At 42.5% G+C, this 27,957-nt stretch overlaps 2 protein-coding genes across 5 annotated transcripts in view; both read right to left on the bottom strand.

Moving 5' to 3' along the window:
* SERINC5 (serine incorporator 5) overlaps positions 1-2,699 on the bottom strand; it is a 62,848-nt gene extending 60,149 nt beyond the window's left edge. The window contains exon 1 of the mRNA XM_084833357.1: positions 2,611-2,699. Coding sequence (XP_084689483.1) covers positions 2,611-2,631 — 21 coding nt within the window. The 5' untranslated portion in view covers positions 2,632-2,699. The remainder of the gene's footprint in view (positions 1-2,610) is intronic.
* Positions 465-27,623, bottom strand: CDK7 (cyclin dependent kinase 7). Of its 4 annotated transcripts, XM_084833354.1 has the most exons (13): positions 27,412-27,623; positions 27,217-27,277; positions 18,607-18,666; positions 17,077-17,110; positions 15,236-15,303; positions 13,980-14,048; positions 12,279-12,389; positions 11,242-11,360; positions 10,359-10,458; positions 9,619-9,705; positions 8,131-8,280; positions 4,812-4,959; positions 465-2,746 (listed from the first exon to the last, which is right to left on the bottom strand). In XM_084833354.1, the coding sequence occupies exons 2-13, from the start codon at positions 27,274-27,276 to the stop codon at positions 2,721-2,723; spliced, it is 1,032 nt and encodes a 343-aa protein (XP_084689480.1). In that variant the 5' UTR covers position 27,277; positions 27,412-27,623; the 3' UTR covers positions 465-2,720. The 4 variants fall into 4 exon arrangements, with proteins under 4 accessions (XP_084689480.1, XP_084689479.1, XP_084689481.1 ...); XM_084833353.1 differs by lacking the exon at positions 27,412-27,623 and having other exon boundaries at positions 27,217-27,354; XM_084833355.1 differs by lacking the exons at positions 13,980-14,048; positions 27,412-27,623 and having other exon boundaries at positions 1,361-2,746; positions 27,217-27,354.
* Between the last annotated feature and the right edge of the window lie 334 nt (positions 27,624-27,957).

Below are 27,957 nucleotides of genomic sequence, written 5' to 3'. Positions count from 1 at the left end.
AATGGACACCACTAGCAGATCGAATTTCCTCTCCCTGCTGCACCCCGAAGGGTTGGGGGGGCCTCTGGAGCAGATCTGGGGAGAGGGGGAAGGGAAACTCCCACTGTGACAGTAGGAATGTTGGATTTAGCCCCAGGTGATAATCTAGGAAGTAGCAATATTTGTCACTGCAGCCACAAAGAATATGGTACTGCAAACAGAACTGGTAACAAGGAGATCTGCGATTGCCCTGCTCACATAGGGTGCTTCCAGACAGAAAGTTCCTAGTAGTAACAATACAGAGGCATTGTGCCTGAATTCTATCTTTTTTCCCTTAATGGGTTTTCTGCAGTAAGGAAAAAAAGATGGAAGCAGTGGTGGGAAAACACAGGAGGGCTATGAGTGGAAGACCACCCGTAAAAGTCTTTGAATGAGGAAGGGTTGCACAATAAAAGCTTCAACTGGAAGGACCAGGAAACACTGGGATATGTACAAGAAAACATATTGCATGAACTAGTGATACATGGGGTAACCTTACAGATAAAAATGGTTAAGGAGGAACCACAGGGGGAGACAGAAAACATCAGTTAAAATCAGGTGTACAATCACAAAATAAATCCTTAGGATTGACATAGGACCTTACAAGAGCAGCCCTTTTCGGTCAGACCAAAGGTCCAGAACTGTTTCACACAGTGACTTAGATGCTTCTAGGAAACCCACAAGCAGTATTTCAGGGAATAATCTGAACCAAGGCTTACCAGGGTTCAGTAGCAGATCTTTTTCAAATGGCAGAGCTCAGTCTAGAGACATCTCTCAAAGGCAGTTTTATTTACCAGCAGTTTCTTGTGAAAGAATCCAACATGAGTTTGGCTTCCAGAGTCTACACTTCAAACTTTTTCTTAGCCCACACTTCAGACTAACTAACTCAGGGTGGCACGCATGGCACGTTCTTATTTTATCCTCACAGCCCTGTGAGACAGGTTCGGCTTACGGGGAGTGGCCCACTAAGCTTCATGGCTGAGGAAGGAGTCTCTCTCCTAGGGCCAAGCTACACTCTACTGCTAAAATCCATGTGATCAAGATTCTGCCTTAACGTAGGAAGTTGGATTGGATGGCCTGGACTTTTTCCTATCTTCTTTGAAAATGGCACTAAAATATTTGACACAAGGACAAACATTCTCCTACAAGTACTATATGGATGCTACATTCGAACCAGAACTACTCTCCCCGACCCTATCCCAGACGAGAAAGAACATCCTATCCCATGTTGAAGGCCACAGCAGTGAAATGCATTTCTCAGAAAACTGAATTTTCAATGCATGACACTTGTCACAATATGTTTATCATAGGGCAAGATGAATGGGAAAAAATGTCAAGCCAATGTTAATAAAAGTATAGTTCATTAAGTAGCAAAACCCTTAGAGGCCAAGATAATGATCTGGTATCACTTACTACTACAAGCAAAGAGCAAAGTGTAGGAAGTAGATTGTCAAATGCAAACATACTTTTTACCTGGGCAATGGGAGTCAATGTGCAATTTCAGAAAATGAAAGTTTAGGGGATAGCAGGATATATAAAGTCATTTACTGGTAGAAATTGAGCCTTACCTTTCCCCCCTCCTTCACTTTGCTATCCCTTCTACTGCCTTAGAATCATCTGAAGTTGCCCAGCTAATCCTCAGATGCAAATAATTCTATACTATTCAATATACTACTGGGAAGTGGAGATTTAACCTTTGTAGAAATAGCTTTGGATGTTTTCCCTCAGACACAGCCAGAAATGAACACAGTACTCTGGATAATGACTAATCAATAACATCTTCCCCCTGCCCAGTCCCCCCTACCCCCACACACACCTTTGAGGCCAGTACTATTAATAGACTGTGACTGGAACAGGATTTTTGTGCCATTGCACCACAACGATTACTCTTGTTCCATTTGGCACCCTACTATATTATTTTAGTGGTCTCAACAATGTACGTTAGGAGCTCACCTTTGAGTGACTCTCATGAGTGGACCTGGAGAAATGCCAATCAACCAGTTTGCTCTCATAACACTCCTTGAGAGGCAAAACCTACTCTGATTTTGTAGGTGTGACACTGAGGCTGAGAGAAGTGCCTTGCCCTAGTTCACCTAGATTGAACCAAAGTCCAACTCCTACCTTTTACACTGCAGAAGACTATTTTTGTCTCTGAATCACAGTCTGGTCATCCAGGACAAGAGGAAGGGGAAATCAAACAGACATTATGTCGTTTAACATTTCATAGTTGCACACAATGAAACCTTTCCATCTTACTAGATCCCTAACATAAATACACTGGCACATGGAATTGGAATGAAATTTACTACACATTTTGCCTCCCCTCTGTCTAGCACAGATACTGGGGAAACAAAGATTAATCTGTACACATACTTTCAATTTCTGTACTGGGGGTTTATGTACAATTTTCCATGTCCCCTGGGTATTTCTAGTACAAGATTTCATTCAGCAGTAGTGCATGCAGAATTCCATGTATCTTATTTAGAGAATATTACCAAACACTCAGCCATTTTAAACACTTTTCTTCTTTTTTAAAAGCCGTAATAAAATACATAGTTTTTAGAGTAGAAATACTACACACATTTTACATACATTTACAAATTTAGCTTTCATCCATGTTCAGTTGGTATTTGAGTTCTCACATATGTTCTTTTCAGACATCACAGCAGCAATAATACTTATTATCCCCATTTCCACAGTTGTCAAAACACCAATTTTTTGGGTAATCCTAGGAGAAAAAAAAGAGGTAAAATTTAACGTAAGACAGTTTAACTAGTCATTATTGCTGTAAGATGAAAAAAAGTCAAGACACTCTGTGCCTGACTGTTTCCAAAGGAGTATGCAAGACCATGAAGTACTCCTGATCTCACAGTGATTAGGAGATCAGGTAGCATTACACCTGCACTGGGCCTAAGAGAAACAAAGGTTAAGAGATAGATCCTGTTTAGCCTTTTTATAAAATTGGCAAATATCTTTTGAATGCACCTTTACACAGATTCAGGGCTAGTTCACATATGTGTGTTTAGCCAGCCAGCTCTGCTCATGTGACACCATCAGCCCCATCTTGACAAGTTACTTTTAAGCAACCACCCTCGCTGGCAAACAAGCTTAGCTTCTCCCATGGTGGCTCCACTGCATTACAATTAAGAGGCAATGTAGAGCAGCTAATGGCAGATGGGAGGATAATTCATACAGGCTGGGAAAGGAGGGTGTGGCCCTCAGCTTCAAGAATACAATCCTGTATCCTCTTGCAGGCAAAGAAGGGGAGAGCAGCTGCCAGAAGGATTACTAACAGAGGGAAGAGAAAGAAAGAGCAACACAGGAGAAAACAGAGGCTTTCGGGATGCAGAGTTCAGATCTGGCAGCTCTCCCCAACTGTTTGGAAACAACTAAGGCAGCCCTGAACCTCAGTGGGAGAGGGAAGTGTATAGTTTTCCTTCCCTCCCAGAAACTTTGTTTTTGCGTACTTCCCCTCAAGCAGAGTGACAGAACTACCCTCCCCGCTGCCCCTGGCCAATATTTTTATTATCCTTTCCTCTCTTTTTTTTTTGTAAATAACCCTCCAGAAGTATTTGTCTGCAGGACTGCAGAAAAGATCAGTGCCACCTATAACACAGTGGGGCACCACAACTTTGTGGTACAAATAAAAGGATCAAAGCTGTCTTTCACCTGGGGCACTTCTCCCTGTGAAGTGCCTCCAAGCCCCTGGCACATGCCCACATGCTAGTTCAAGAAATGTACAACATCGAGACGCCATTCATGTGTGAAGCCACCATCAGTTATAAAACCATAGGTTTTGTTTTTTCATTTCAGCTCACAATCTTTTTAATGAAGGTACTTCACATGCAGCTGCAATATTCAAAGCACTTTATCTTCATGGTGTAGTGGTAATTAAGGCAAGGTGTATGATTAAGAGAGATGACTAATTCTGTTCATGATATGGATGTGCTTTGACTGCATGTGGTTTGACAATCTGACCAACTGACATTTCAGCTGCTCAGTTTTATAACTTATAAGATGCCTACAACCAAAAAAAGTCAACCTACAGAAATCATTTTTGTAACAGCACACTGTAAGTAATAGCCTTAAATCATAAGAGTAGCTGAGCAATAGAGTAAGTTGATTATAAAAATGGCAAAGCATTCTTTTCCAGAGATTTCAGGAAGTGTGGCTGAATATGTATCTTTTAGATGGTGCTTCAGTCCAGACAAGCCTGCTGGAATGAGAGCCTGAATTAGATGGGGGAAGTAATCTAGCCACACATGACTCTAGCATACGAACATACATTCTTTTGTGAATGATTACTGTAACAATACAGCCTTAGCACATGTAAGTTGGGGTTAGACCTGTGGATTTTAAAAAAAATCATTCCATTTGTATTTCTGTGGATTGTAAGGCATCTTTAGTTCAGTCATCCTCTTACTGACGGAATCAGAACTTTTTAACCAGAATTTTGATGTACTTGTGCTAATGCACATTAACTAATGCGGATTAGTGCAAATCCTCCCCAAGGGTGAAAAACTGGTCCACAAGTCTGAGGAATCCATGTGACTCAGAAAAAGCCAGTCCACTGCAGAATCTGCAGGTTGGACTCAAAAGAAATCTGAACTCATTTGCATCTGTTGCAGATTTCTCCAACATCCCTAGCTGGACTACACACTGGTAATCTGGACTGAGACCAGTAAATTACATATTACATTATGACTGAACAAATTGTAAGACTGTTTAAATTTTAACTTAACATCTAACAAACTTAACATCTAACAAACAAAAAATTAAAATAACATTGTCACCTTGATCTTTTCCATCTATTCTTTTCCTCTTCAAATTTGGAACTGGATTTTGCTGTTCTTTCAAGGCTTCTGCAGGGCAATTGGGTCTTGGCAGCTGGCTTCCACACGTTGGTGCTGGTCGATTACTAAAATAATCGTGTTTCAGTGCCTTAAAGAGGACAGAACAAGATGCAGCCCTGCAGTCATAAATTTCTCTTCAGAAGATCTGTACTTAATATGTTTATTGGCTAATTAGGAGTAACGTATGGGTGGGTGGGAAGAAAAAGGTGGTAGAGGTGAGAGGGTTCCTCACAGTCTCAATTCTGTATACTCTTTGAAAAATATTTATTTTGTATTATGATCTTTTAAGAAGAACACAGACTTAACAGTGGGTCCAGTCAGAGTTTTTTACATGCTGTCATTCTGCAGGAATACAGAATGTAGTAGGTGGTCCTGAGAATTTCAGTTTTCATTTTAAAAAAGCAGAAGCAATTTTCTAGCTTTTATGGTTACATGGACATGCTTGAAAGCATGCGGTTAATGCTTTCTGCAATATCAGACAGAGGTAGCTGAATAAGAGTTTCAGTGGTAGAGGGTGGAAATTCATAATCCTTGCTCTCTCATGATTAACAAACCAGAATAAGTTATGCAAAATAGCAATAACTGCAAAATTACGTAAGATTGTTCAAGTTGCATAGTTTAGCTTTTCTTGGCACAGAATTTGGATTGATTAGACATAATGGGTTGTGCCCGACCATCTGCCAGTGCAATGGAAACCGCTGGCAGAATGGTGTAATTGCTCCAATGTGGATACCAACAATGATTATAGAAGAGGAATGCTTTTAGCTAGAGAACATTGTGCCCAGGGCTTTTTAATATTCTGCACTGAAAAAATACCTTTGACTTAAAGCCAATGTCATGTCAGCAGACTTCCACTTGCTCTCCTCTCCCCCTGCAGAGTTCCCTGCCCACCCTTCCCACAAATCTGATTGCTGGGACCCTCCAGAGCATATCTTGAAGGTGTACGGGGGGCTGCAGGGGAGAGGAGAGCAAGTGGAAGTCTGCTCATGTGATACTGGCTTTAAGTTGAAGTAATTTTTTTTAGTGCAGATCAAAAAGCTCTGAGCACAGTGTTCTCTAGCTAAGAGCGTTCCTCCTCCAGGATCATTGTTTGTATACAGATTGGAGCAATTAATGGTTTTTTTGTTCATCTGCAGTTGTTTTCAAATATATCAGTGCATTGCATGTAATCAAAATATTTGTATAGTGTAGTTAATATTTAATAAGAATAGGACTGTATGCACTTTCTGATATACAGTTTTGCAGCCTGGACATTAAAGGTTCCTGACTCTCCTCCTCTCCCTGTCCCATTAGCTATTTGTGGTCCAAAGAGCTTTGACACTACAACAGAATGTTCATGGATTAACTTTAAAGGGGCATATTGAAAAATATAATCATGGCTGCATTCACACAAATCCTGGTTTACTGTGAACGAGAAGGATGCTTGTGCATAGAACCTGTTTGTTCCTCCCTCCATATGAGTGGGTAAAGCTAACCAGGAAGAATGAGCTTCACATGACATCTGAACCCTCCCAAATTGTTCACACAAAGGGACTGCATGCACCAACATGCTGCTTGTTCAACAGTAAGCTAGGCAGTCTACTTCATCATTGTATGTGAATGGTGCCTATATATACTGATAGCGAAGATTCTCTAAGTACGTCTTTATGCAGCCAAAATGGCCCCATCCAAAAAAAAAGAGGGGAACCCACATGCTTGCAGAAGTACAATCTTTAGAAGAAAAAGCTAAGGGGGCACCTGCCCCCAAATAAATCTAAGGAAAACTGAGCAAGTTCAGTGGGCATGGAAAGCTGACTGTCTGTTGGCAGGGGAAGAACAGAACACTGAAGAAGAGTTAGTAATGGAATGGAATGGAATATCCTAAAATATGGCATGGGCCAATTGCCTGGAACACTGAACAGCACTCCATAGTGCAACATTTTGTTGGAGGATCTACTTGTATAGGATAAATACAGTTCAATCAACCAGCTCTAGCTTTGCTGTACTCATAAAATTATACCCAAGTTATGTTAGCTATCTACCACTAATAGGCATGCTTGCCGCTACTGTCCAAGCCTTGCTGTACTTTGACAGGGCCCATAGTGCTGAGTAGGTTTCCACATCTTTGGTTTATGCCAAGCAAAACTTCTGGTGAGCAACCAGGAGAAATGAAGACCACAAAGAACAGCCACAGTGAATAGTTACAAGCTCACAATAATAAAGAGGTACAAACAGTCCCACTTTTAACACATGTTTCTAATTTGCAGTTCTCAATAGGTGGCTCAGAAAAAAGGGCTGAAGCGGCCCTTCATTTCAGAGGCATTGTTTAAAAAAAAAAAATCCAAGAGCTCAAGTTACATGTCTTCAAGTTGCAGTACAATGTACTTGGGATTAAGCACCACTGAATTCAGTGGCACTTGTGTCTAAGTAAGCTTGCATAGTTTCAGATAATTAGAGTTATAGGACTGCTGTGAAAGATTTCATGTTATTTATACATTTATGAATTGCCTTTCAGCCCAAATAGGGCCCCCAGGGCAACTTACAATGAAATCCTAACACAAAGATCTGCATTCTGCCATAGGCGCTATGGCCACTTGCCATATTGGCTCCCCATGCTCGGACTCAAACTCAGTTGGGTGGAAATTCACCACCCATTCCTTCTCTTTGCTTGCTGTAGGAGCCAAAGAAGAATACCAACTGGCCACTAAATGCTGCAAGTTCAAGCATACTGCCTCTTCTCCCCACTAAGATGACATATAGGCCTTGCTCAGGTAGGAGACACATCCCACAGCTTCCATCTCTCCCTTTCCCGCTCAGCTCAGCTGCTTTAGCTAGCCCACTGCTGGCGCAAGTGGTTGGTGACATTGGTCAGTTGGCCAGGGTGGCTCTTCTCTTCCCCTCTCTTTAGGTGGATAGTGCAGCTTCGCCAGCAATCCTGTCGCACAAAGCTCTTCAGAGGCAGCCCCTGGACACTTGCATTTTCCCACTCAAATAGCATCATTCATTTTATCTATTCCCTGAGGCAATTATCAGAATGCAAACTGAAAAACCCATTGAGGATATCAGAAACAGGTGTGAAATGGTTGCCCTGACACCAACCTATTTTTATTTCAGAGCTCATTGCCAAGATGTCACATTGTTAAAGATGGGTATGAAAGAAGATCTATGTATTCTTTTGCAACACTCAGTTAAATAAGGCCCATGAGGCCATGCAGATTCTATTTTTTTGACAAATAATGGCAGTAACAAGTTGTAAGCTTATGGGGGTAAATTTGAATACCTGAGTAGCTGTGACTCTGGTAGAAGGATTAAATGTAAATAAGCTTTGCAGCAGTTCTAGCAAATCATCACCAGCAGCACTGAAGATGTGATGAAGCAGCATTCCAGGGAAACTTTTAAAAGTCACATAATCAGGAAGATTGGTCATACCCTGTTGGAAAAAAGGGGGAAACAATGTAGCAAAGAGAACCTAAGAAGAGCCATGCTGGATCAGACCAAGTGTCCATCTAGTCCAGCATTCTGTTCACATAGTGGCCAACCAGCTATTGACTGGGAACCCACAAGCAGGACACAAGTGCAACAGCACCCTCCCGTGCATGTTCCCCAGCAACTGGTGTACATAAGCATACTGCCTCTGGACCTGGAGGTAGCACATAGCCATTAGGACTAGTAGCCATTGATAGACTTCTCCAGGAATCTGTCTAATGCTCTTTTAAATCCATACAAATTGGTGGCCATCATTACATTTTGTGGTAGCGAATTCCATAGTTTAACTATGCACTGTGTGAAGAAGTATTTCCTTTTATCTGTCCTGAATCTTCCACCAATCAGCTTCATGGGATGACCCCAGGTTCTAGTATTATGGGAGAGGGAGTAAAATGTCTTCCTGTCCACTTTCTCCACAAAATGCATAATTTAGTACACCTCTATCATGTCTCCCTTTTTCCTCCAAGCTAAACAATCTCAGCTATGATAACCTTCCCTCACAGGGGAGTTGCTGCAGCCCCTTGATCATTTTAGTTGCCCTTTTCTGCACTTTTTCCAGCTCTACAATATCTTTTTTTTAGGTTTGGTGACCAGAACTGTACACAGTATGTTAAGTACAGTTCTACAAAAGATTTGTATAAAGGCAATATGATATTGGCAGGTTTATTTTCAATTCTTTTTTTAAATTATGCCTAACATGGTGTTTGCCTTTTTTACAGTGGCCACACACCAGCTTGACATTTTCATCAAGCTGTCCACCACAACCCCAAGATCTCCTTCTTTGTCTGTCACCGCTAGCTAAGATCCCATCACATTATACTTGAATTTGGGATTTTTTGCATCACTTTACACTTGTTTACACTGAAGAGACAGCAGCTACAGAATGAATAGTTAAAAGTACACAACAGTCCTGATCTGTAATACATTGGGTTGATCCAGATTTAGGCATTCACAACTGGGCTAGTGGAAGCAGACTGCCCCACCCCCATCTCCCTACACCAGTCCTTGAAAATGCTACACAGGGGTTCTGGGGAACCTTACTGAATGGGGTAGGCTTTGCTCACAGAAGGTGCTTCATCCAGTTTTGGAGGACTCCCCTTTTCCCAGCACCACAGCCTACCCCATTCAGCAGGGTGCCCCAACCCTCTGTGCAGCATTTTCAGGGGGTTGGAGGGGCTGTTGTGGGGAGGAGGGGGTGGGGAAGTCTGCTTCCGCCAGCCCAGTTCCACATGCCTAAATCTGTATCCAACCCATAAGCTCTAAATCTAGTCAAACAACTTACAGGCCACTGGTCCTCTGTTGGAGTACCCAGGGTTTCAAATATCTTTGTGAGCTGATCCAGGTCAGAGTCACCTGGCAGAAATGGAACCTACAGAGAAATGAATACAGTGGCTTTCAAGATTGATTAACTGAAGTTCAGAACTCTTATACAGAAACAAATTCAGCCTTAGAATATTAAACTTTTCTAGTAAGCAATTTCAAATTGTGACTGTATCTTCTCTAGACTTAAAGTTTTTATTCCTGGGGTGGGCAACCCGTGGCCCTTGGCTTAATTTCTTGCAGGTGGGAGTAGCCCAGAGAGAAAGAGATAGGAAAATGGCATAGGGGGAGAGAAGTCAAAATGGATGGAGCGCTGGAAGGAAGGGGAAAAAGCAATCTGCAAGCAACCACTTCATACCCCTGGCATACAGTAATCTGTCCGCTGCCCCCACGCAACTTGCTGGGTGGGGAGGAAGAGGGGAGGGGGGAAAGGGGGGGAGAAAAGGGGGCAAAGAGAGGGCAGCTGACCCACCCTCCTATACCTCTGGTCTCGCCAACTGTCAATATGCAGCCCCTGACAAATTGCTCCTGTGAGAATACAGCCCTCAACAGAAAAAGGGTTCTTGATATGCTCTAAGGATGTACCACATCCTAAAACCGATAACAGTAGATGCTGGTATCAGATAGGTGTTACTTTAAAGTACCAAAATATTGAGCTTTGTGCAAGCGTGGGAGCACGTGTCAACTGTGTTCAGGGCTTACCCTTAGCAGCAATTCGGCCAATATGCAGCCCACTGCCCACATATCTACGCCTACGCCATACATTCTAGCACCAAATAGCAGCTCAGGAGCTCGATACCACCTGAAAAAGAGACGGAGACATGCTGCTTTTCACCCTCTGATGCGTGCATACAAACTCAGTTCTATTTTGTGTCTGAAGATTTACATCTTGTCTTGTTTTTCCTCTAAAAAGTTTCCTCCAAACTTACAGCATATTGCCTTCTTCACCCAAAACAAGGGTGAGTAAACAACTGTTTATGTTAGTACTCTGTAATTCACTGACTTTAAAGAAAAGTGAAACAAAGATCTGAAGAAAACAATATTGAGATGCTTTAAAAAGTTCAACCAAATTTCTCCCTTCAATAGCAATCTTCAGGAACAATATAAACTGAAGAATCTCACTGCTTAGCTAATGTGCCCTAGTAGTAACCACTGATGCACATCAGAGGTCTTGACTAGATGTTTCAGATTTCCTTGCAGCCAGGTTCAAGTAGCAAGGTACTTTCCTGACTTTTGCTTCTGTACACATGCCTACACGCTCCTTAAGATTCAGCAGAACTTTCATAAATGGCATGTTATCCATTTGAACTGGTTAATTTGTTACTGAGTATTAAAAATGGGCCCAGTTTGTAAAGTATTTATTCCTTACATTTTCAGAAGAGCTCAGGTGGTGTACATGGTTCTCTTCCCCTGTAAAATAGGTTAGGTGAAGAGATGGTGACTGGCCAAGATCACTCAGTGAGCATCATGGCTGAATGAGGATTTGATCCTGGGTCTTAGTTTGACACTCTTAACCACTACACCATACTGACTCTTATGCAGGTTCCCCTCCCCATGGGAAGGGAAAGAGGGAACTCTTTCTTACCTTGTTACTACTTGGTGTGTGTAAACTCTGTTTGGACTTCCAAAAGACTTTGCCAAACCAAAGTCAGCCAGTTTCAAAACTCCATTTTCATCTAGAAGCAAATTGTTTGGCTTAAGATCCTTAATGGGGGGGGGAAAAGATATGGAGAATAAATACTTCATTTTTAAAAAAGGGCTATACGGGATCAAAAATACCCTTAGGGTGCAATCCTCTGCATGTTTAGACAGAACAGGGGTCTACAATTCCAGCTGTGCTGGCTGGGGCATGCTGGGAGTTGTAGGCCTTTTTTTCTGTCTAAACATGCATAGTACTACATCTGTAATCAGAAATGTGCTCCACTGAAAGCAGTGGAACTTATATGTAAGTACACATAGGACAGAGATGACGTACAGAAACTACAGTGGTGAATTTAAAGTAGACTGTGTCTTCCATATCTGTTTTCTGCCTCTAGGGCAACATGCAGTTCAAAGAGCAGGGCTTCAGATTTGCACTGCTGGCAAATAAGAGTTTAGGGTGAGGAATACTGACCAATTAATTGATCAGTAGGTTATGCGCTACATATGCTGACAAAACAGTAAGTTTTTCCATTACAGCCAGACTGACCCTGTTTAGGATTGCAAGCAGGTTACTTAAACATACTGATGAACCAAGGTGATATAATGTAAGTTAAGTTTATACACACAAGTCTTTTAGAAGAGTATCGGCTTTATCCTTCAGAAAGATTCTACTTTTACTATGATCACTGTTACATTAGAAGGACAACAACATGATCTGTAACAAAATATTTACAGAAGGAGATTAGATTTAGTTTAAATATTACACTGCAAACTGAACCTCTGTGAGTTAAATATCCTCACTACAGTTCTATTTTTTATATTAATTTGTTATATCCGTTTTTTGGGCATTCTTTAATCACCAAATAAAGAGGACCCTGGAACTCTTTAATTAAGGTTAAGATTAGGGCATTTACATGGAATGTCATCACAGTGTGTTTCCAAACCTTAATCATAGCATTTCAGAGGCCAACACTCACTTACCCTATGAAGAATCCAGTGTTCGTGTAAATATTCTAAACCCTGCAGTGTCATCAGCATGTATGCTTTGATGTGAGAAGGTGTCAACACAAGACTAGTGTCCTTTATTATAACCTGTAAAAAAACAGAAATGCATTTTACAAATTGCAAAATCTTAAGGTCTTAAAATGAATCACACCAATGTTCCCAGTAACAAAATGTTCACTGGATACAGACAAAGCTCACTACTGATGTCTTTATTTTCAGTATTTACTCTAGGAAACACTATCTGCGTTGATAGAGCTATGCAAATAATACCAGAGCTTACTTATTTAGCAAGTTCACATTGTTCAACTGCTCTATGAACATCTAAGCCCTTTTAATATATTTTAATATATTCATACTAATTATGCAGAATTGCATCAAATGGGTAGCACCCTAAGCAATTACAGTTATTTCCCCTCTGTGAAGGTTTGAGATCTATAGAGGCAAAGGGAAAAAAAGATCAGGCTTAGAGGCCTGGAGTTTTCTGTTGGGAGGGGGTAACCTTGGGAGGAGGAGTTTCATTTCTCTGGTTAAGTTTAATTTTTTCAGGTTTGTTTTGAGGGAGGAGGATATATATATATATATATATATATAGAGAGAGAGAGAGAGAGAGAGAGAGAGCGCGCGCACGCGCACCGAGCCAGAGGCTGAAGTGAGAGCAGAAGATGAAGACTGAGTAGGAAGAAGCAGCCTAGAAAAGTCTAAGGACAGCTAGGGCAAAGGAACTGACATTTTGCAACTTTTACTTTTTTAGGGCCTTTTGTATCACTCAGCTGTATTGTGTAAATACCTTCAGTTGTGATTTATTTGCTTTAAATCTACTAGTAAACTGTTGTGGTTAAACCCTGTGTCTAGAGTGTCAATTACCCCACATCTACAGCCCCATTCCCCATGTTACTGGGAAAGGGAAGTTTAAAAGAAACAAAGTGGGACTCTTAAGGAGGCAAGAGATCCTTATGGAGTTGCTCAGGGGGTCCAGTCATAAGTGTAACCTTGGCACGCTCCTTGAGGAATTCTACATTAACTTAAATCTTTTACTATTAAAAATTATGACTGTACACTTGCATCCTCTTGCAGCTGCACAAAACCCACTATACAAGCTATTCTTCATCTGTTATTCTATGCAAGCTATTCTTCCTCAGTTCTTCTATTGGTTTTCAAAAAACATTTATACTGTGCCATCTATGTGCATGGCACTTTACAAAGAATGAGAAGCCACGTCTATACCTAAAGGGGCTTACAATCTAAAAACAGACATAAGGGTGACAATGGAGGAAGGGGAGGTAAATGGCGGCAGGGGAAGAATATGCAATTATTGCAATGACACACAGTTAGGTTTAGTTGCAGTAGGGTACTGGAACTGGAGGTTGTGCCAAAGGCTTCAAAGAAAAGGTGAAGTTGAAGGAACCTGAAAGATGACCTCATGGAGGCATTATAGGAAGCAGTTCCAAGCATAAAACTACATCCTTTATGTGGGAGTTAATGATCCCATTTTCTTAAGAGGTACACTCTGCACTGCCTTCTGTTGCCCTCCCCATGTTCATTCTCCAATCTTTGTTACATTTTCCCCATGACTTTTGACCTCAGTATAAAACAAAGTGAATGCTTAAAACCAGGTAAGTTTGCCTCTGGAGGGGAACAATTATGCCAGTGGACACTTATTGGTTTAAGCAGTCTTACCTCTAAATCTGTTTCCATAAAGTCAAACACTAGACTAATGTTGGATTTGTGTCCAAATGCATCAAGCAGCTGGAAGAAAAATACACACAAATTATTTAAGTGTTTTTGTGTCTTAGATGGCTTCAGGTTTGAAGGGGCCCTGAGCAAAGTCTCCTGTGGTGGGCCCCTTCCTCTGACAGAGGGCTCTAGCAGGCTTAGCTGGCTGTGGTGGCACCACAACAAGCCACACTGAGCAGTCATACTGGGGCTAGCCACACTTTTAATGTCCCACAATGTCTCAAAGTGATGCTAGATCCAGCCATGTGGCACTGCTTGGAATGCTGGACCAGAAAAAAAATTAAGTTACTCCCAACATCTGCTCCATGGGGGCTGGCAAGTTCCAGAGTAGGTCAGGTGTCAACACTGGCTCTGGCCTTACTATGTTTTTTTTTTTTTTAACTTATGTAGAATGGTGTACCACATGAAGAGAAACAATGCCTTTGTTTTCTAACACTTTGGTTCAGTTCAGACATAACTACCACCAATGATTAAGGATTTTTAAACAATGGGTTGGTAAGTTTTCTGAATGAATAAAGCATAATTATGACCTTTGTTCCAAATGTGGATGCCTCTGTACCTCAGAAACAGGCATACTGAGCAGGTAGAAAATGAAACAAACACAAGTTGTAAACTATGGTTTGGCTGTACTTTTGAAATATCATACCATGGCTTGGGTTTCTAAACCAGAGTTAGTGCAAACCATGGTGTGATGTGATATCTCAATTCTTTCTATTTCAGGTCAAGAAGTCAGTTGAGGGAGGCCAATACTGAGGCCTGATTCACATTATTACAGCAGCTGAACAGGAACCGCTTCTCCTTTGCCTTTTCCCACATCATTCTGGTGGTTATGTCAGAACCACATTGGAGGGGCAATTTAAATGATTCCTTCCTACATGAACATAAACAACATTTACCTGAGAAGGAAGCATGTCATTTGCCCCTCCCATGTGGTTCTAACAGGCATTACTTAATTGAATGGGAAGAAACTATAGGTACGTGACAATACACCAATAAAGTATGAATTGGGTCAAATATCCACGTGGCTTTCCTAGCCATTAACTATCATTCTCTACACTTGGAATGCTAACAGCTCTAAAAACAATAGACAATCTGTGAAACCTCTCTTACAGGAATAGCAATTCTGAAGTGATTACATCCATAAATATGCAACGGATAACAAAAAAAAGTATTCCCTTCAAACAGCATTTCATACTTACCCCAATAATATTTGGATGGCTAAGCTCCTGAAGCAGTTTTATTTCTCTAAGGGCTGTTCTGTTGATACCTGATTTGAAAGAAACACAAGGAAGTTGTAACACCATTACACCACCCTCAGTAAGATACATTTGTACTACCTCAAGTATCTCAAAGTCACCCTGGATGAGAGGAGGAGGTGCTGGTACTTTTGCCTCAATGATTTATGCCACATACCCATGCTTTATGGTCATGAGGTAGTGGCTTCAGATCCTGAAGTCCCTTTGTTGAGGTGAGCAGATCTCTGTTCCTTGGAAAATCCTTCCATGTAAGGGACTTTTGCTCAATTGTAGAGCATTTTGAAGATCTCAGATTCAATCTCTGGCATCTCCAGTTAAAAGGAAGGCTGGAAAGGATTTCTGCCTGAGTCTGAAGAGTCACTGCCAGTCAGAGTACATTGGACTGAGTTACATGGACTAGTGGCCTGACACCATGTTAAAGAGGCTTCATAATATTAACGACAACTGACAACGTAGGCCATGCTCAACTTTTCATGGGCAAGATACTACTTCAGGTTTTTTTCAAATTCGTGAATATTTCCGATTAGCTCCAGGGCCTAGCTTGAAATATTCTAGAAGAGTATTCAAGGCCCCTGTAGTTCCCATTCCCTCCATCCTGAGTGAGTTAGACAATAGGCCTGCTGCTGTTCAAACAAGGTCACACGACATCTGCAGATGTCCTGTGACGTTACACTTTCCACCACATTTCAGTGTTTCTACACTAGGAAGGAAATTAGCAGCAAGGACAAAAGGAGACGATAATCCACATCTTTCCTGCTTCCATAATAGAAAGGCAAGGACTCATTTTGGACAGAGTCCAAGAGGTTTTAGCGACATTTCCTCTTTTCCAGAGACTTTGCTTCATAACATATCCATACCTATACCCATAACACGACCATAACAATCTCCAGAATCTCCCACAAGTCTTACTTATTATAGGCTACAATTTAACAATTAATTACTGCTTTCAGAAATCAGCTTCACTGGGTATCCATTTCTTCCAAGGCTTGATTTAATGTGTTGGTATCCACACTTAAAGCCATAAACAGCTTGGGAGCAGGCCACCTCAGAAATGGCCAACTCTCACATGAACCGTCCCAGCTTCTGTGATCAGCCTTGAAGGCCCTGCTCTCTGTACTGTCCATATTAGATAGACAAGGGACAGGGCATTCTCTGTGGTGGTGCCACAACTCGAACTCCCACCTAGTGCAGATTTACTTCGTTTTCTGTCTTTTGACAGATTGAAAACACTTATTTAGTTATGCTAGCTTTTAATCAGTAACCTGTTTTTATGTTGTTCTTGATAAAGCACTGCTATTTCTTATGTTTTTACTACTGACATTTAGTAATGATGTCTTATGGTTCTCTTTTAATGATGTAATGTTTTATTATTGTTTATTATATTGTATTTCTTATTGTAAGTCACTTTGGTTATTATTTTAATAGAAATTTAAATATAAATAAACGTAAGCTTGTTTCAACTCTGTTGGATTGTGGTCATGTTGTAGTAAATGAACTTTTCACAATGTACATTCTACTTAAAATGATGTCCAAGGAAAAAAGCATTTTTGAGCTACGGACAGAAACATTTATATTTATTTCCTCTAAATAACAGTGGACTGAGAATATTATACTACTGGTCTACTTCAAAAGAAACAGAATTATACTTCTCATTTTTTATCTTTTCCACTCCGAACTGAAGAGATAAATTGGTCCCGAGGACATGAACTCCTTTACCACTGTGGTAATGATATTCTAGCATATGCAAAGTAGTCTGTTCATATTTGTGTATTTCAGATACTTACCATCTTTCGCTTCTGATCTATGCCCAAGTTTGATCTAAAATAGAGTATTGTTTTTAATTAATAAGACAACATTGCCATTACCAAATTGAAGTTAGAGACTACAGTAGTTCTATAAGAATATAGAGTGACAGCTCAGTCCTATACATCTTTACTTGGAAGTTACCAAATGTGCTTAGGACTACAGCTTTGGTTAAACACTTGAGTAGGTTTTAGTGCTTATAAAAGCTATGCACAATCACATAGACATGGCCAGACCCAATGCACTGGCTGCGTTCAGATGTCATGTTAAACCAGGAATCCTGGCTTAATAAACCATGATATGAAGAATCAAGCATGGTGCAATGTGCATGCAACTTGTCCTCCCTTCACACAAGCGGGTCAACAAACCAGGAGGGGATAGTGTTGTGTTATGCTGGAACCGAGGATTAAGGTTAAGTGCAGCCAAACAAGCCAGGATTTATAAGCTAACTTTAAATCATGGAGGCCAAAAATATTTTAAATGCTCCACAGAACAAATCTGTAGATCAGTGTGCTACACCCAATTGAGTGCTGACCTTACTGGGTATTAGCATCCCTTTGGCATCTTGCTGAGCTCAAGCTGTTCCTGCTTCAGTTGCAAAGTGCTAGAAACCCCTTTTGAAAACTATTTTAAGATATTCATGACAGCTATGGAGTACAACAAGATTTGCTTGAAGCTTGATTAAATTGTTATTTTTCATTATTATGAAAATTCAAGATATACAGGCAGCTGATGCGGCTTTTCTGCAGTGGTTTTCTGACTTTGTTTCCTGTGAATCTTTTTCGCATTCAGGTTGTCTGCAGAGGAACACATGGTCTTCTGCCACAAAACCCCAGTACACTGCAGAAGATTTTGAAGTCTGTTCCAAGGGTGCACACATAATTCATGTGGGGCACTGGCCAGGCCTGTTGGGTCTCACTATTGCCTTATTTGAACTGACAGTGTGACCTACAACACACCCAACACCCTCCTGCACCTGAATATTGCAGGGCAAGATCAGTAGCAGTGGACAAGCAGTCTTTCAGGAGAGACTCTGCCATTACTGATGACCTCAATGAAAAATCCTGATAAACTTACAAGGAAACCCAGGGGTCCTAAGTACACAGTTTGAAAACCACTGCGCTGGAGTTTCAAGATGCTAGAAGTCACTAGTCAGGCACCATGATAGGAGAGAAGTGACACAACTGGCTCAATTCACACATTACACAAAGCCATGGTTTAGAAATTTTAACAATAGCTTAGCAGCATTATGTCTAAATTGATAAACCATGGTTTGCAATCAGTCAACAAGCCATGGTTTGAAGTGGATTTGCAAAATATGGTTCCTGCGAACTATAGTTTGGCATGTCTGAACTGGAAACTATAGTTATGTTACTCCACTTCCAGAACTACTGTTTATTAAAATAAAAGTGTTGAGGAGATGGGAAACAGATGAAGACAAGCAGCTCTAGACTATGGCTTGGCCAATGGTTCGGGTTGATCTTGGAATAATGGCAAAGTAACATACTCACCTTTTTAATAGCAACGATCTGATTTGTATTCTTGTCTCTTGCTTTATAAACAGTAGCAAACTAAAGGGAAAAAACCCTGATTGTTAATAGTTCAGTTTTCTGATAACATAGTAGCACCACAATCTAGTTTTATTTGTTCAGAAAACCTTTAGCTTGCCTTTGTATAATATATTCCTGAGGTGGGGGACAAATTAATACAAATAATTATAATTAAAATTGTAAAAAAGATTAAACAATTTTAAATATTCTTTGTTTTGCTGCTCTTTGAGCTAGTCAGAACCAGCAACTAAGGGGGCAATCCTGTGCAGGGTTAGATGGAAAAAAAAGTCCTACAACTCCCAGCATTCCCTAGCCAGCCATGCTAGCTGGGGCATGCTGGGAGTTATAGGCCTTTTTTTCTGTCTGAACATGCATAGGATTGTGCCCGAAGGAAAGTGAAATGCTGAATTTGAAGAGACACAGCATAATTGTTAAGACAAAGCTATCTGAAACATTATCACATGCGAGAGTGTTATACATGACAATCCATTCACACACTGCATAATTCCTGTTCAGAACGGCTTTCTGTGTAGCAGAAAAGTAATGCATTGTTACTTGCCTGATCAATGAAAAACTCTAGGTGCTATGCTACAGGGTTTCATTTCCTTCTCAATGGGAGGAGACTGGAGACTTATGGAACCTTTTACATTGTCTATGGCTGAGCATGGGGCAAGAGACAGGCACCCAGACAGATAGCATCAGTCTAGAGTCAGCTCCTCCCAAAAGCAAACACACACTACTTGGAGCCTCTCCCTCTTCCATCCACCACCTTCTCATTCCAGCTAGCTGGAAAACTCAGACCTGTTGCTCCCTTGTCAATGATTCTGGAACTGCCAATTGTTCTCTAGCCACTGCCCATCAAACTCCATTTTGGAAACACTTCCTAACCATCAAATTAAACAATCGATCTAGACCAGGAGTAGGCAACATTTTGGTAGCAATTTGGCAGCAGTGACTTCAGCAGCTGGCAGGGTAGGTGGGCGCAGTCCACTGTGGGTTCCAGGGGTGGGAAATTGGACCCAGACAATCTGAAGCTGCCCAGCCCTGGTCTACACTAAGTTGGCACACTTGACCCAGTGCATAGCAATAGCATTCTGTGACCAGCAATGATCAGTTTGACCCAAAACATTTTTACTCCCATTCTGAGCTGCAGTGGCCAGGTTTGACCAATGGATCACAATTTCATCTGTCTGGATCTGGAAGAGGAAAATGGTCTGACTGTAGCAGCTTTGATAAGAACAACAAACTGCCACACAGAACGCATGTGGCATATTTTAAATGGTTATATTTGAACAGTTCCTTTTGCTGTTCATTGTCAGGTTGTTGTCGTAAGCCTTTATAACAGGAAAGGGCAGATGCCAACGGACACACACCCTACGGAGTGCCCAAAAGACAGATCTGTGAGCAGTCAGTAACCTACCTAGTACAGTATTATTAACAGCAGGGGTTTCCAACATAGCACCTGTTGGCGCACATGTGCCCATCAAGACCGTGTCTGGAGGGCCTGGGCTCTTTTAATAAGAAACCTAGCCATGCGAGGCTTTTGTTCTGTTCTCTGTGCCTACAGCAGTTCTTTGCTCTGCCTGCATCTGGCACATCATTGAAACATGCCTCTGGCTGGACTGGCACAACAGAAGGAATACCCTCCCTTCCTTTCTCAGCTAGAGGAGAGGAGGAGTCTCTGAGCAAGCAAGCTGTGGTGCTGGCGCCACCTTGTGCTTAGTAGGTGTGTGGGCACACTCAAAAGGAGGTGGCGATGGAGGTGGGCAGTTATATGGCAGCATTGGTCATTAAGGCCCTTTGCAGATACCATGCTGAGGGAGGGGGCAGATGAAGCAGGAGGGTCATACCATGCCCACATGTGGTTGAAGGCAGTAGAGCAAGCTCTATTACACTGCTTTCTTTTCTGTGGAAGGATGAGAGCGAAGTGGGGGCCCTTCCTTGTTTGCCTGCATGTTGCTGGGGGTGGTGGCAGCAGAGCAAGCACAGTACACTTCTCTCTTTGAACATAGAGGGGGACAGGCATTCTTTGCCTGCCTGTTTTTGGAGGTGACGGTAGCAGACCTGGCCCATCCGGTCTCTTTCTTCCTCTGTGGGGGCAGACAAAATGCAGGGGGGAGAAAGGGAGGCAGGCAGGCAGGCAGACACAGTGTGTGTGTGTGATTCCTTGCTTGTGCACCTTATGGTTTTTTGCACTGGTGCTCACTTCCTGGAAATGCTAACATTTCTGGGGTCATCTCTCAAAAGGGCAACCGTGAGATGGTTGAATGGCTGGGAGATTCTGCAGATCTCCCTGCTTCCCACCTAATAAGATCACTGAGGCTGAAGTATTACACCCAGCCTGTGGCTTCCCCTACTACTTTTCTTTCTGATCCCCTTCTCCCCAGCTCCATACTTTCTCTTCAGTTGGGGCACCTCTCTTAACCTGTGGGTTCAATTTCAGACCCCATTCTTAGCTGCCTAGACACAACAGGATTGGCTCTGCTGTCACTCATCCTGTTTCTTGGTCTTGCCTTAATATACTTTCTGTATGCAAACACTGATCTGAGTTATGGATCTTCATGGTTTTTTTTTTAACAAGGCATCCCCCACACCCAAGCAAACTACCATCAAATTAAAGCTGACACCAATGTCTACAGATTGCACAATAGAAATCACTTATCTTATGCTTGCTAGTACCACCATGGCACAGATCCTAATGGATTCTCATGACTTTTTTTAAACAAGTGATCCCCCCCCCCCCAATTACAGATCACATCAGTGTCCACCAGTGTGTTCTGTTATTTCATGATGGTTTGGGGGAGTGGGGAAGAATCCATGAAAAAAATCATAGGGACCTGTGGCTTCAATTCATGTTGTTTCACCATGGCGCTGTGGCCAAGGACTGGAACTGTAAGTTTCGAAGTTTCGTTCATTGAGACAGATGCACAATATAATGTTAGCTTGGGGGAGATCCCATTTAAAAAGCATGCAAATGGAAGAGGATCCATTTTTATGTGCCTCCTACATTCTTCCTTTCTGATGGCGCTCACAACAGTTTCTTAGGATTTCACAAGTACCCACAGGGTAAAAAAGGTTGGGGATTTAGAAAGTGCCAGGTGCTGTACTTATAAATCATGTTCAGCCACAGTGAGGTGAGCAATAGTTTTTAAGAACTGAGCATGCTTTGAGACAGGCTTCTCACAGCAGACATATTTCATTTGAGCAAGTGCCACTTCTGGTAAAACAGGTGCCTCAGGCTTTTGAAATACAAAAACCCAGTTTGTCAAAGAGAAAACTGGGATGAGGATACATACTCATCCGGAGAGACCGGTAATCTCTCTTGGAATCAAATTATCCCGTCTCCAGCCTATTTCTCCTACTATAATGATAATACTGAAAATACTCTTAGGTGAATTTCCCATCTTTACATGAAGAAAAACTTACAGAAGCTTATTATTTTCATTTGGAGTGTTCAAAGTGCTACAACTATATTGTTTTTTAAATCCTTACAACAAGTGTGCAAGACTGGGATGATAATACTGAACTATCTCACAGGTGGCAGTAGAGATGATGGGTTGCAGAAACAGAGTTATAATTTACCTGAGGTCACCTAGAGAGTTCAGGGAGGAGAAAAAAAGAACCTGGTCCTGTAGGTCCCCCTACAGCAGCTGCATTAGATCTCAAGAAGCCAGAAGCTTACTGGGTTTTTTTAAAAGAGAAGAACAAAAATCAGACACAACATAAAAACCTGGGAAAAACATTGTGTGTGAGGAGGTGTCCCTTTCTGCAAAGCCTTTGTGCAAACTCTTAGTCCACAGATCATGAGGAAAACAAACTAGGGTAAAAAGGAGGAACCTGGGAACTACAGACCAGTCAGTCTGACATCAATCCCTGGGAAAATTCTGGAGCAGATGATAAAGCAATCCATCTGTAAGCACCTTGAAAACAATGCCAGTGATTACTCGAAGCCAACATGGATTTGTCAAGAACAAATCCTGCCAGACACATCTGATCTCATTTTTGGATCAGGTAACCTCCCTTGTGGACTGTGGGAATGCTGTGGACATCATATACTTCGACTTCAGCAAAGCTTTTGACAAAGTGCCCCATGATATACTGATGAGCAAACTAGCTCAAAGTGGGCTAGATGAAACAACGATCTGGTGGATCCACAGTTGGCTACAGAATCGGACTCAAAGAGTGCTTCTCAATGGGATCTTCTCCAACTGGGGAGAGGTAATGAGCGGGGTACCACAGGGCTCAGTCCTGGGCCCAGTGCTCTTCAACATTTTTATGAATGACATGGAGGAGGAGGTGCAGGGAATGCTGATCAAATTTGCAGATGACACAAAATTGGGCAGGATAGCTAATACCTTGGAAGACAGAAACAAAATTCAAAGTGATCTTGATAGCCTGGAGTGCTGGGCAGAAAACAACAGAATGAAATTTAATAGGGATAAATGCCAAGTTCTGCACCTAGGAAAAAGAAACCAAATGCACAGTTACAAGATGGGGGATACTTGGCTCAACAACACCACAAGCGAAAAGGATTTTGGAATTGCTGTCGATCACAAGCTGAATATGAGCCAACAATGTGATGTGGCTGAAAAAAAGGCAAATGCTATTTTGGGCTGCATTAATAGAAGCATAGCTTCCAAATCCTGGGAAGTATTAGTTCCCCTCTACTCAGTACTGGTTAGGCCTCATCTGGAGTACTGTGTCCAGTTCTGGGCACTGCACTTTAAGCAGGCAAGCTGGAGAGGGTTCAGAGGAGGGCAGCAAAGATGATCCGGGGACTGGAAACAAAACCCTATGAAGAGAGACTGAAAGAACTGGGCATGTTTAGCCTTGAGAAGCGAAGCCTGAGGGGAGATAGGATAGCGCTCTTCAAGTCCTTGAAAGGTTGCCACAGAGAGGAAGGCCAGGATCTCTTCTCCATCATCCCAGAGTGCAGGACACGGAATCATAGGCTCAAGTTACAGGAAGCCAGACTCCAGCTGAACATCAGGAAAAACTTCCTGACTGTTAGAGCAATACGACAATGGAACTAATGACCTAGGGAGGTGGTGGGCTCTCCCACACTGGAGGCATTCAAGACGAGGCTGGACAGCCATCTGTCGGGGATGCTCTGACTTGGATTCCTGCACTGAGCAGGGGGTTGGACTCAATGATCTTGTAGGCCCCTTCCAACCCTACTATTCTATGATTCTATGAAAAGGTAAAGCCACTCTTTTAGCTTATCTATTTTGTTATTGTTCAGTCGTTTAGTCGTGTCCGACTCTTCGTGACCCCATGGACCATAGCACGCCAGGCCTTCCTGTCCTACGCTCTCTCCCGGAGCGTGCTCAAGTTCATATCCATTGCATCGGTGATGCTATCTAGCCATCTCATCCTCTGCTGTCCCCTTCTCCTTTTGCCTTCAGTCTTTCCCAGCATCAGGGTCTTTATCAGAGAGTTTTCTCTTCGCATTAGGTGGCCAAAATATTGGAGCTCCAGCTTCAGTATCTGTCCTTCCAATGAGCAGTTGGGGTTGATTTCCTTTAGGATTGATTGATTTGACCTCCTTGCAGTCCAGGGGACTCGTAAGAGTCTTCTCCAGCACCACAGTTCGAAAGCATCAATTCTTCGGCACTCAGCCTTCCTTATAGTCCAGCTCTCACAGCCATACGTTACTACTGGGAAAACCATAGCTTTGATTAGACGGACCTTTGTTGGCAAGGTGATGTCTCTGCTTCTGACTATACTGTCTAGGTTTGCCATAGCTTTCCTCCCAAGGAGCAAGTGTTTTTTAATTTCATGGCTACAGTCACCGTCTGCGGTGATCTTGGAGCCCAAGAAAATAAAATCTGTCACTGCTTCCATTTCTTCCCCTTCTATATGCCAGGAAGTGATAGGGCCAGATGCCATGATCTTCGTTTTTTTAATGTTGAGTTTCAAACCAGCTTTTGCACTCTCCTCTTTCACCCTCAACAAGAGGCTCTTGAGATCCTCTTCGCTTTCTGCCATTAGGGTGGTATCGTCTGCATATCGGAGGTTGTTGATAATTCTCCCGGCAATCTTAATTCCGACCTCTGATTCATCCAACCCGGCATTTCTCATGATGTACTCTGCATATAAGTTAAATAAGAAGGGTGACAATATGCAGCCTTGTCGTACTCCTTTCCCAATTTTGAACCAATCGGTTGTTCCATGTCTGGTTCTTACTGTTGCTTCTTGACCCTCGTACAGGTTTCTCAGGAGACGGGTAAGGTGGTCTGGTACTCCCATCTCTTTAAGAACTTGCCACAGTTTGTTGTTATCCACACAATCAAAGGCTTTAGCGTAGTCAATGAAGCAGAAATAGACGTCTTTCTGGAATTCTCTTGCTTTCTCCATGATCCAGCGAATGTTGGCGATTTGATCTCTAGTTCCTCTGCCTCTTCGAAACCCAGCTTGTACTTCCGGTAGTTCTCGGTTCGTATACTGCTGAAGTCTAGCTTGTAGGATTTTGAGCATCACCTTGCTGGCATGTGAAATGAGCACAATTGTGCAGTAGTTTGAACACTCTTTGGCGCTGCCCTTCTTTGGAATTGGAATGTAAACTGATCTTTTCCAGTCTTGCAGCCATTGTTGAGTGTTCCAAATTTGTTGGCATATTGAATGCAGCACTTTAACAGCATCATCTTTTAGGATTTTAAACAGCTCAGCTGGAAGACTGTCATCTCCGCTAGCTTTGTTGTTACTAATGCTTCCTAAGGCCCACTTGACTTCACTCTCGAGGATGTCTGGCTCAAGTTCCGTGACCGCACTATCATGGCTATCATGGACATTCAGATCTTTCCTGTATAGTTCTTCTGTGTATTCTTTCCACCTCTTCTTAATCTCATCTGCTTCTGTTAGGTCCCTACCTTCTTTGTCCTTTATCATGCCCGTCTTTGCACAAAACGTTCCCTTGAGATCTCCAATTTTCTTGAAGAGATCTCTAGTCTTTCCCATTCTGTTATTTTCCTCGATTTCTTTGCATTGTTCATTGAAGAAGGCCTTCTTGTCTCTCCTTGCTATTCTCTGGAACTCTGCATTCAGTTGGCTATACCTTCCCCTTTCTCTCTTGCTTTTCGCTTCCCTTCTTTCTTCAGCTACTTGTAAAGCCTCATCAGACAGCCACTTGGCTTTCTTGCATTTCTTTTTCTTTGGGATGGATTTCGTTGCTGCCTCCTGAACAATGTTACGGACCTCCGTCCATAGTTCCTCAGGCACTCTGTCTATCAGGTCTAATACCTGAAATCTATTCCTCACCTCCACTGTATGTTCATAAGGGATATGATTTAGGTCATACCGGAATGGTTTAGTGGTTTTCCCTACGTTCTTCAATTTAAGCTGAAATTTTGCAAGAAGCAGCTCATGATCTGAGCCACAGTCAGCTCCAGGTCTTGTTTTGACTGACTGTATAAAGCTTCACCATCTTTGGCTGCAAAGGACATAATCAATCTGATTTCGATATTGACCATCTGGTGATGTCCATGTGTAGAGTCGTCTCTTGTGCTGTTGGAAAAGAGTGTTTGCTATGATCAGCGTGTTCTGTTGGCAAAACTCTATTAGCCTTTGTCCTGCTTCATTTTGTACACCAAGGCCATGCTTGCCTGTTATCCTGGTTATTTTCTGACTTCCTACTTTGGCATTCCAATCCCCTATGAGGAAGAGGACATCTTTTTTTGGTGTTAGTTCTAGAAGGTGTTGTAGGTCTTCATAGAACCGATCAACCTCAGCTTCTTCGGCATCAGTGGTTGGGGCATAGACTTGAATTACTGTGATGTTGAATGGTTTGCCTTGGATTCATACTGAGATCATTCTATCGTTTTTGAGATTGTACCCCAGTACTGCTTTTCCCACCCTTTTGTTGACTATGAGTGCTACTCCATTTCTTCTAAGGGATTCTTGCCCACAATAGTAGATATGATGGTCACCTGAATTAAATTAGCTTATCTATAAAGGTGTCCCCAACCAGTCGTGTCCGACTCTAGGGTGCGGTGCTCATCCCCGTTTCAAAGCCGAAGAGCCAGCGCTGTCTGAAGACACTTCCGTGGTCATGTGGCCGGCATGACTGAACACCGAGGTGCACGGAACGCTGTTACCTTTCCCGCTTATCTATATCCCCCCATTAAAAATAATAACCACTGTACTGTTTACAATAAGAACAAAAACAAATGATAAATGATGATGATGATGATGATATCAAAGAGCTGGTGTGGTGTACCAGTTAGAGTATTGGATATTAGGTCTGGGGAGACCCAGGTCCAAATCTCCACTCGCTAGGTGGCCCTGGACCTCTCTGAGCACCTAACCTAACTCACAAGGTTAGTGTGACGATAGAAAGAGGGCGGGAGAGGGAAGAACCATGTATGCTGCCTTGGAGGGAAAAAGGCAGGATACAAATATAATAAGCTCCCACCCGCACGATATGTCATTACGAGAGAATAAGAGGAACGATGCCCCCCGTGTTAGTTCACCCTGAAACGAGATCCTCCGCCCCCGCGCACACGCCATTAAATGACCCCCCGTCGGAGCCCCGGGGGATTCCCAGTTCCCTTCCCTCAGTCGGGCGCCGCTTACCTGCCCTTCGCCCAGGAAGTCCAGCTTTTCGTAGCGCTTGGCCCGCGCTCGCGCGTCCATCCTGAGGAAAGTCGAGGTGGGGGGGCGGGGAGGAAGAGCGATTTAAAACCGTCGCTAGCTAAACCCACGCACAGCTCCGGGTACCCAACGCGCCGCTCCGCCCCGCCGCTTCCTGCTCCGCCCCTTCCATCTCACCAGGCTTACGGCTGCCTCCCGCGCATGCGCTCTATGCCCGCGTGGAGCTGGCCCCCGAGAGCTTCCGTCGCGGCCCTAGCAACAGTCTCCAAAAGGGCATAAGAAACTGTGGAATAACCCGTTAGCTCCTTCGTAGACATAGGACAGGGAAGTCCCTAGATTTTGTATACGTCCTTTTTTTCTTCCTCCACCGGGGCGGAAGTGAGAGCTGCCTATAGAAAACAATGGAGACATTCACGATTTTAGCGTGCCTGCGACCATTCCCGTCCTTTAAAACAAGATAGCAGCCAAGAGAGGGGCACCTTTCATGCGGAAACTGTGATGTGTGGTTTCTTTTAGTTTTTAAATATGTAAACGTGCCTTGCCAATAAAGTCCAATGTCCCCATATTGCACGTGTTCCTGTGTGGCTAAAATATTGGCTTCTGACAGGCCTGAGGGTAGCTCGGATGCTCAGGATAAACATTCACACAAAATACACTTCACTTTGCAGCAGTCTAGTTAAATTGCTTTTAAAAACTCCTTCGCAGCTTAAATCCAATGCTCAA

Source organism: Heloderma suspectum, chromosome 2, assembly GCF_057233095.1.
Source record: "Heloderma suspectum isolate Gila_16-S chromosome 2, 16-S_ref, whole genome shotgun sequence".
In the NCBI taxonomy this organism is placed as follows: Eukaryota; Metazoa; Chordata; class Lepidosauria; order Squamata; family Helodermatidae; genus Heloderma; species Heloderma suspectum.
This window is presented reverse-complemented; position numbering and strand designations above follow the sequence as displayed.

Bases quoted from the DNA above. Each gene is read 5' to 3' on its own strand.
- CDK7 (XM_084833352.1), bottom strand. From the start codon at position 25,602: ATGGGAAAGACTAGAGATCTCTTCAAGAAAATTGGAGATCTCAAGGGA.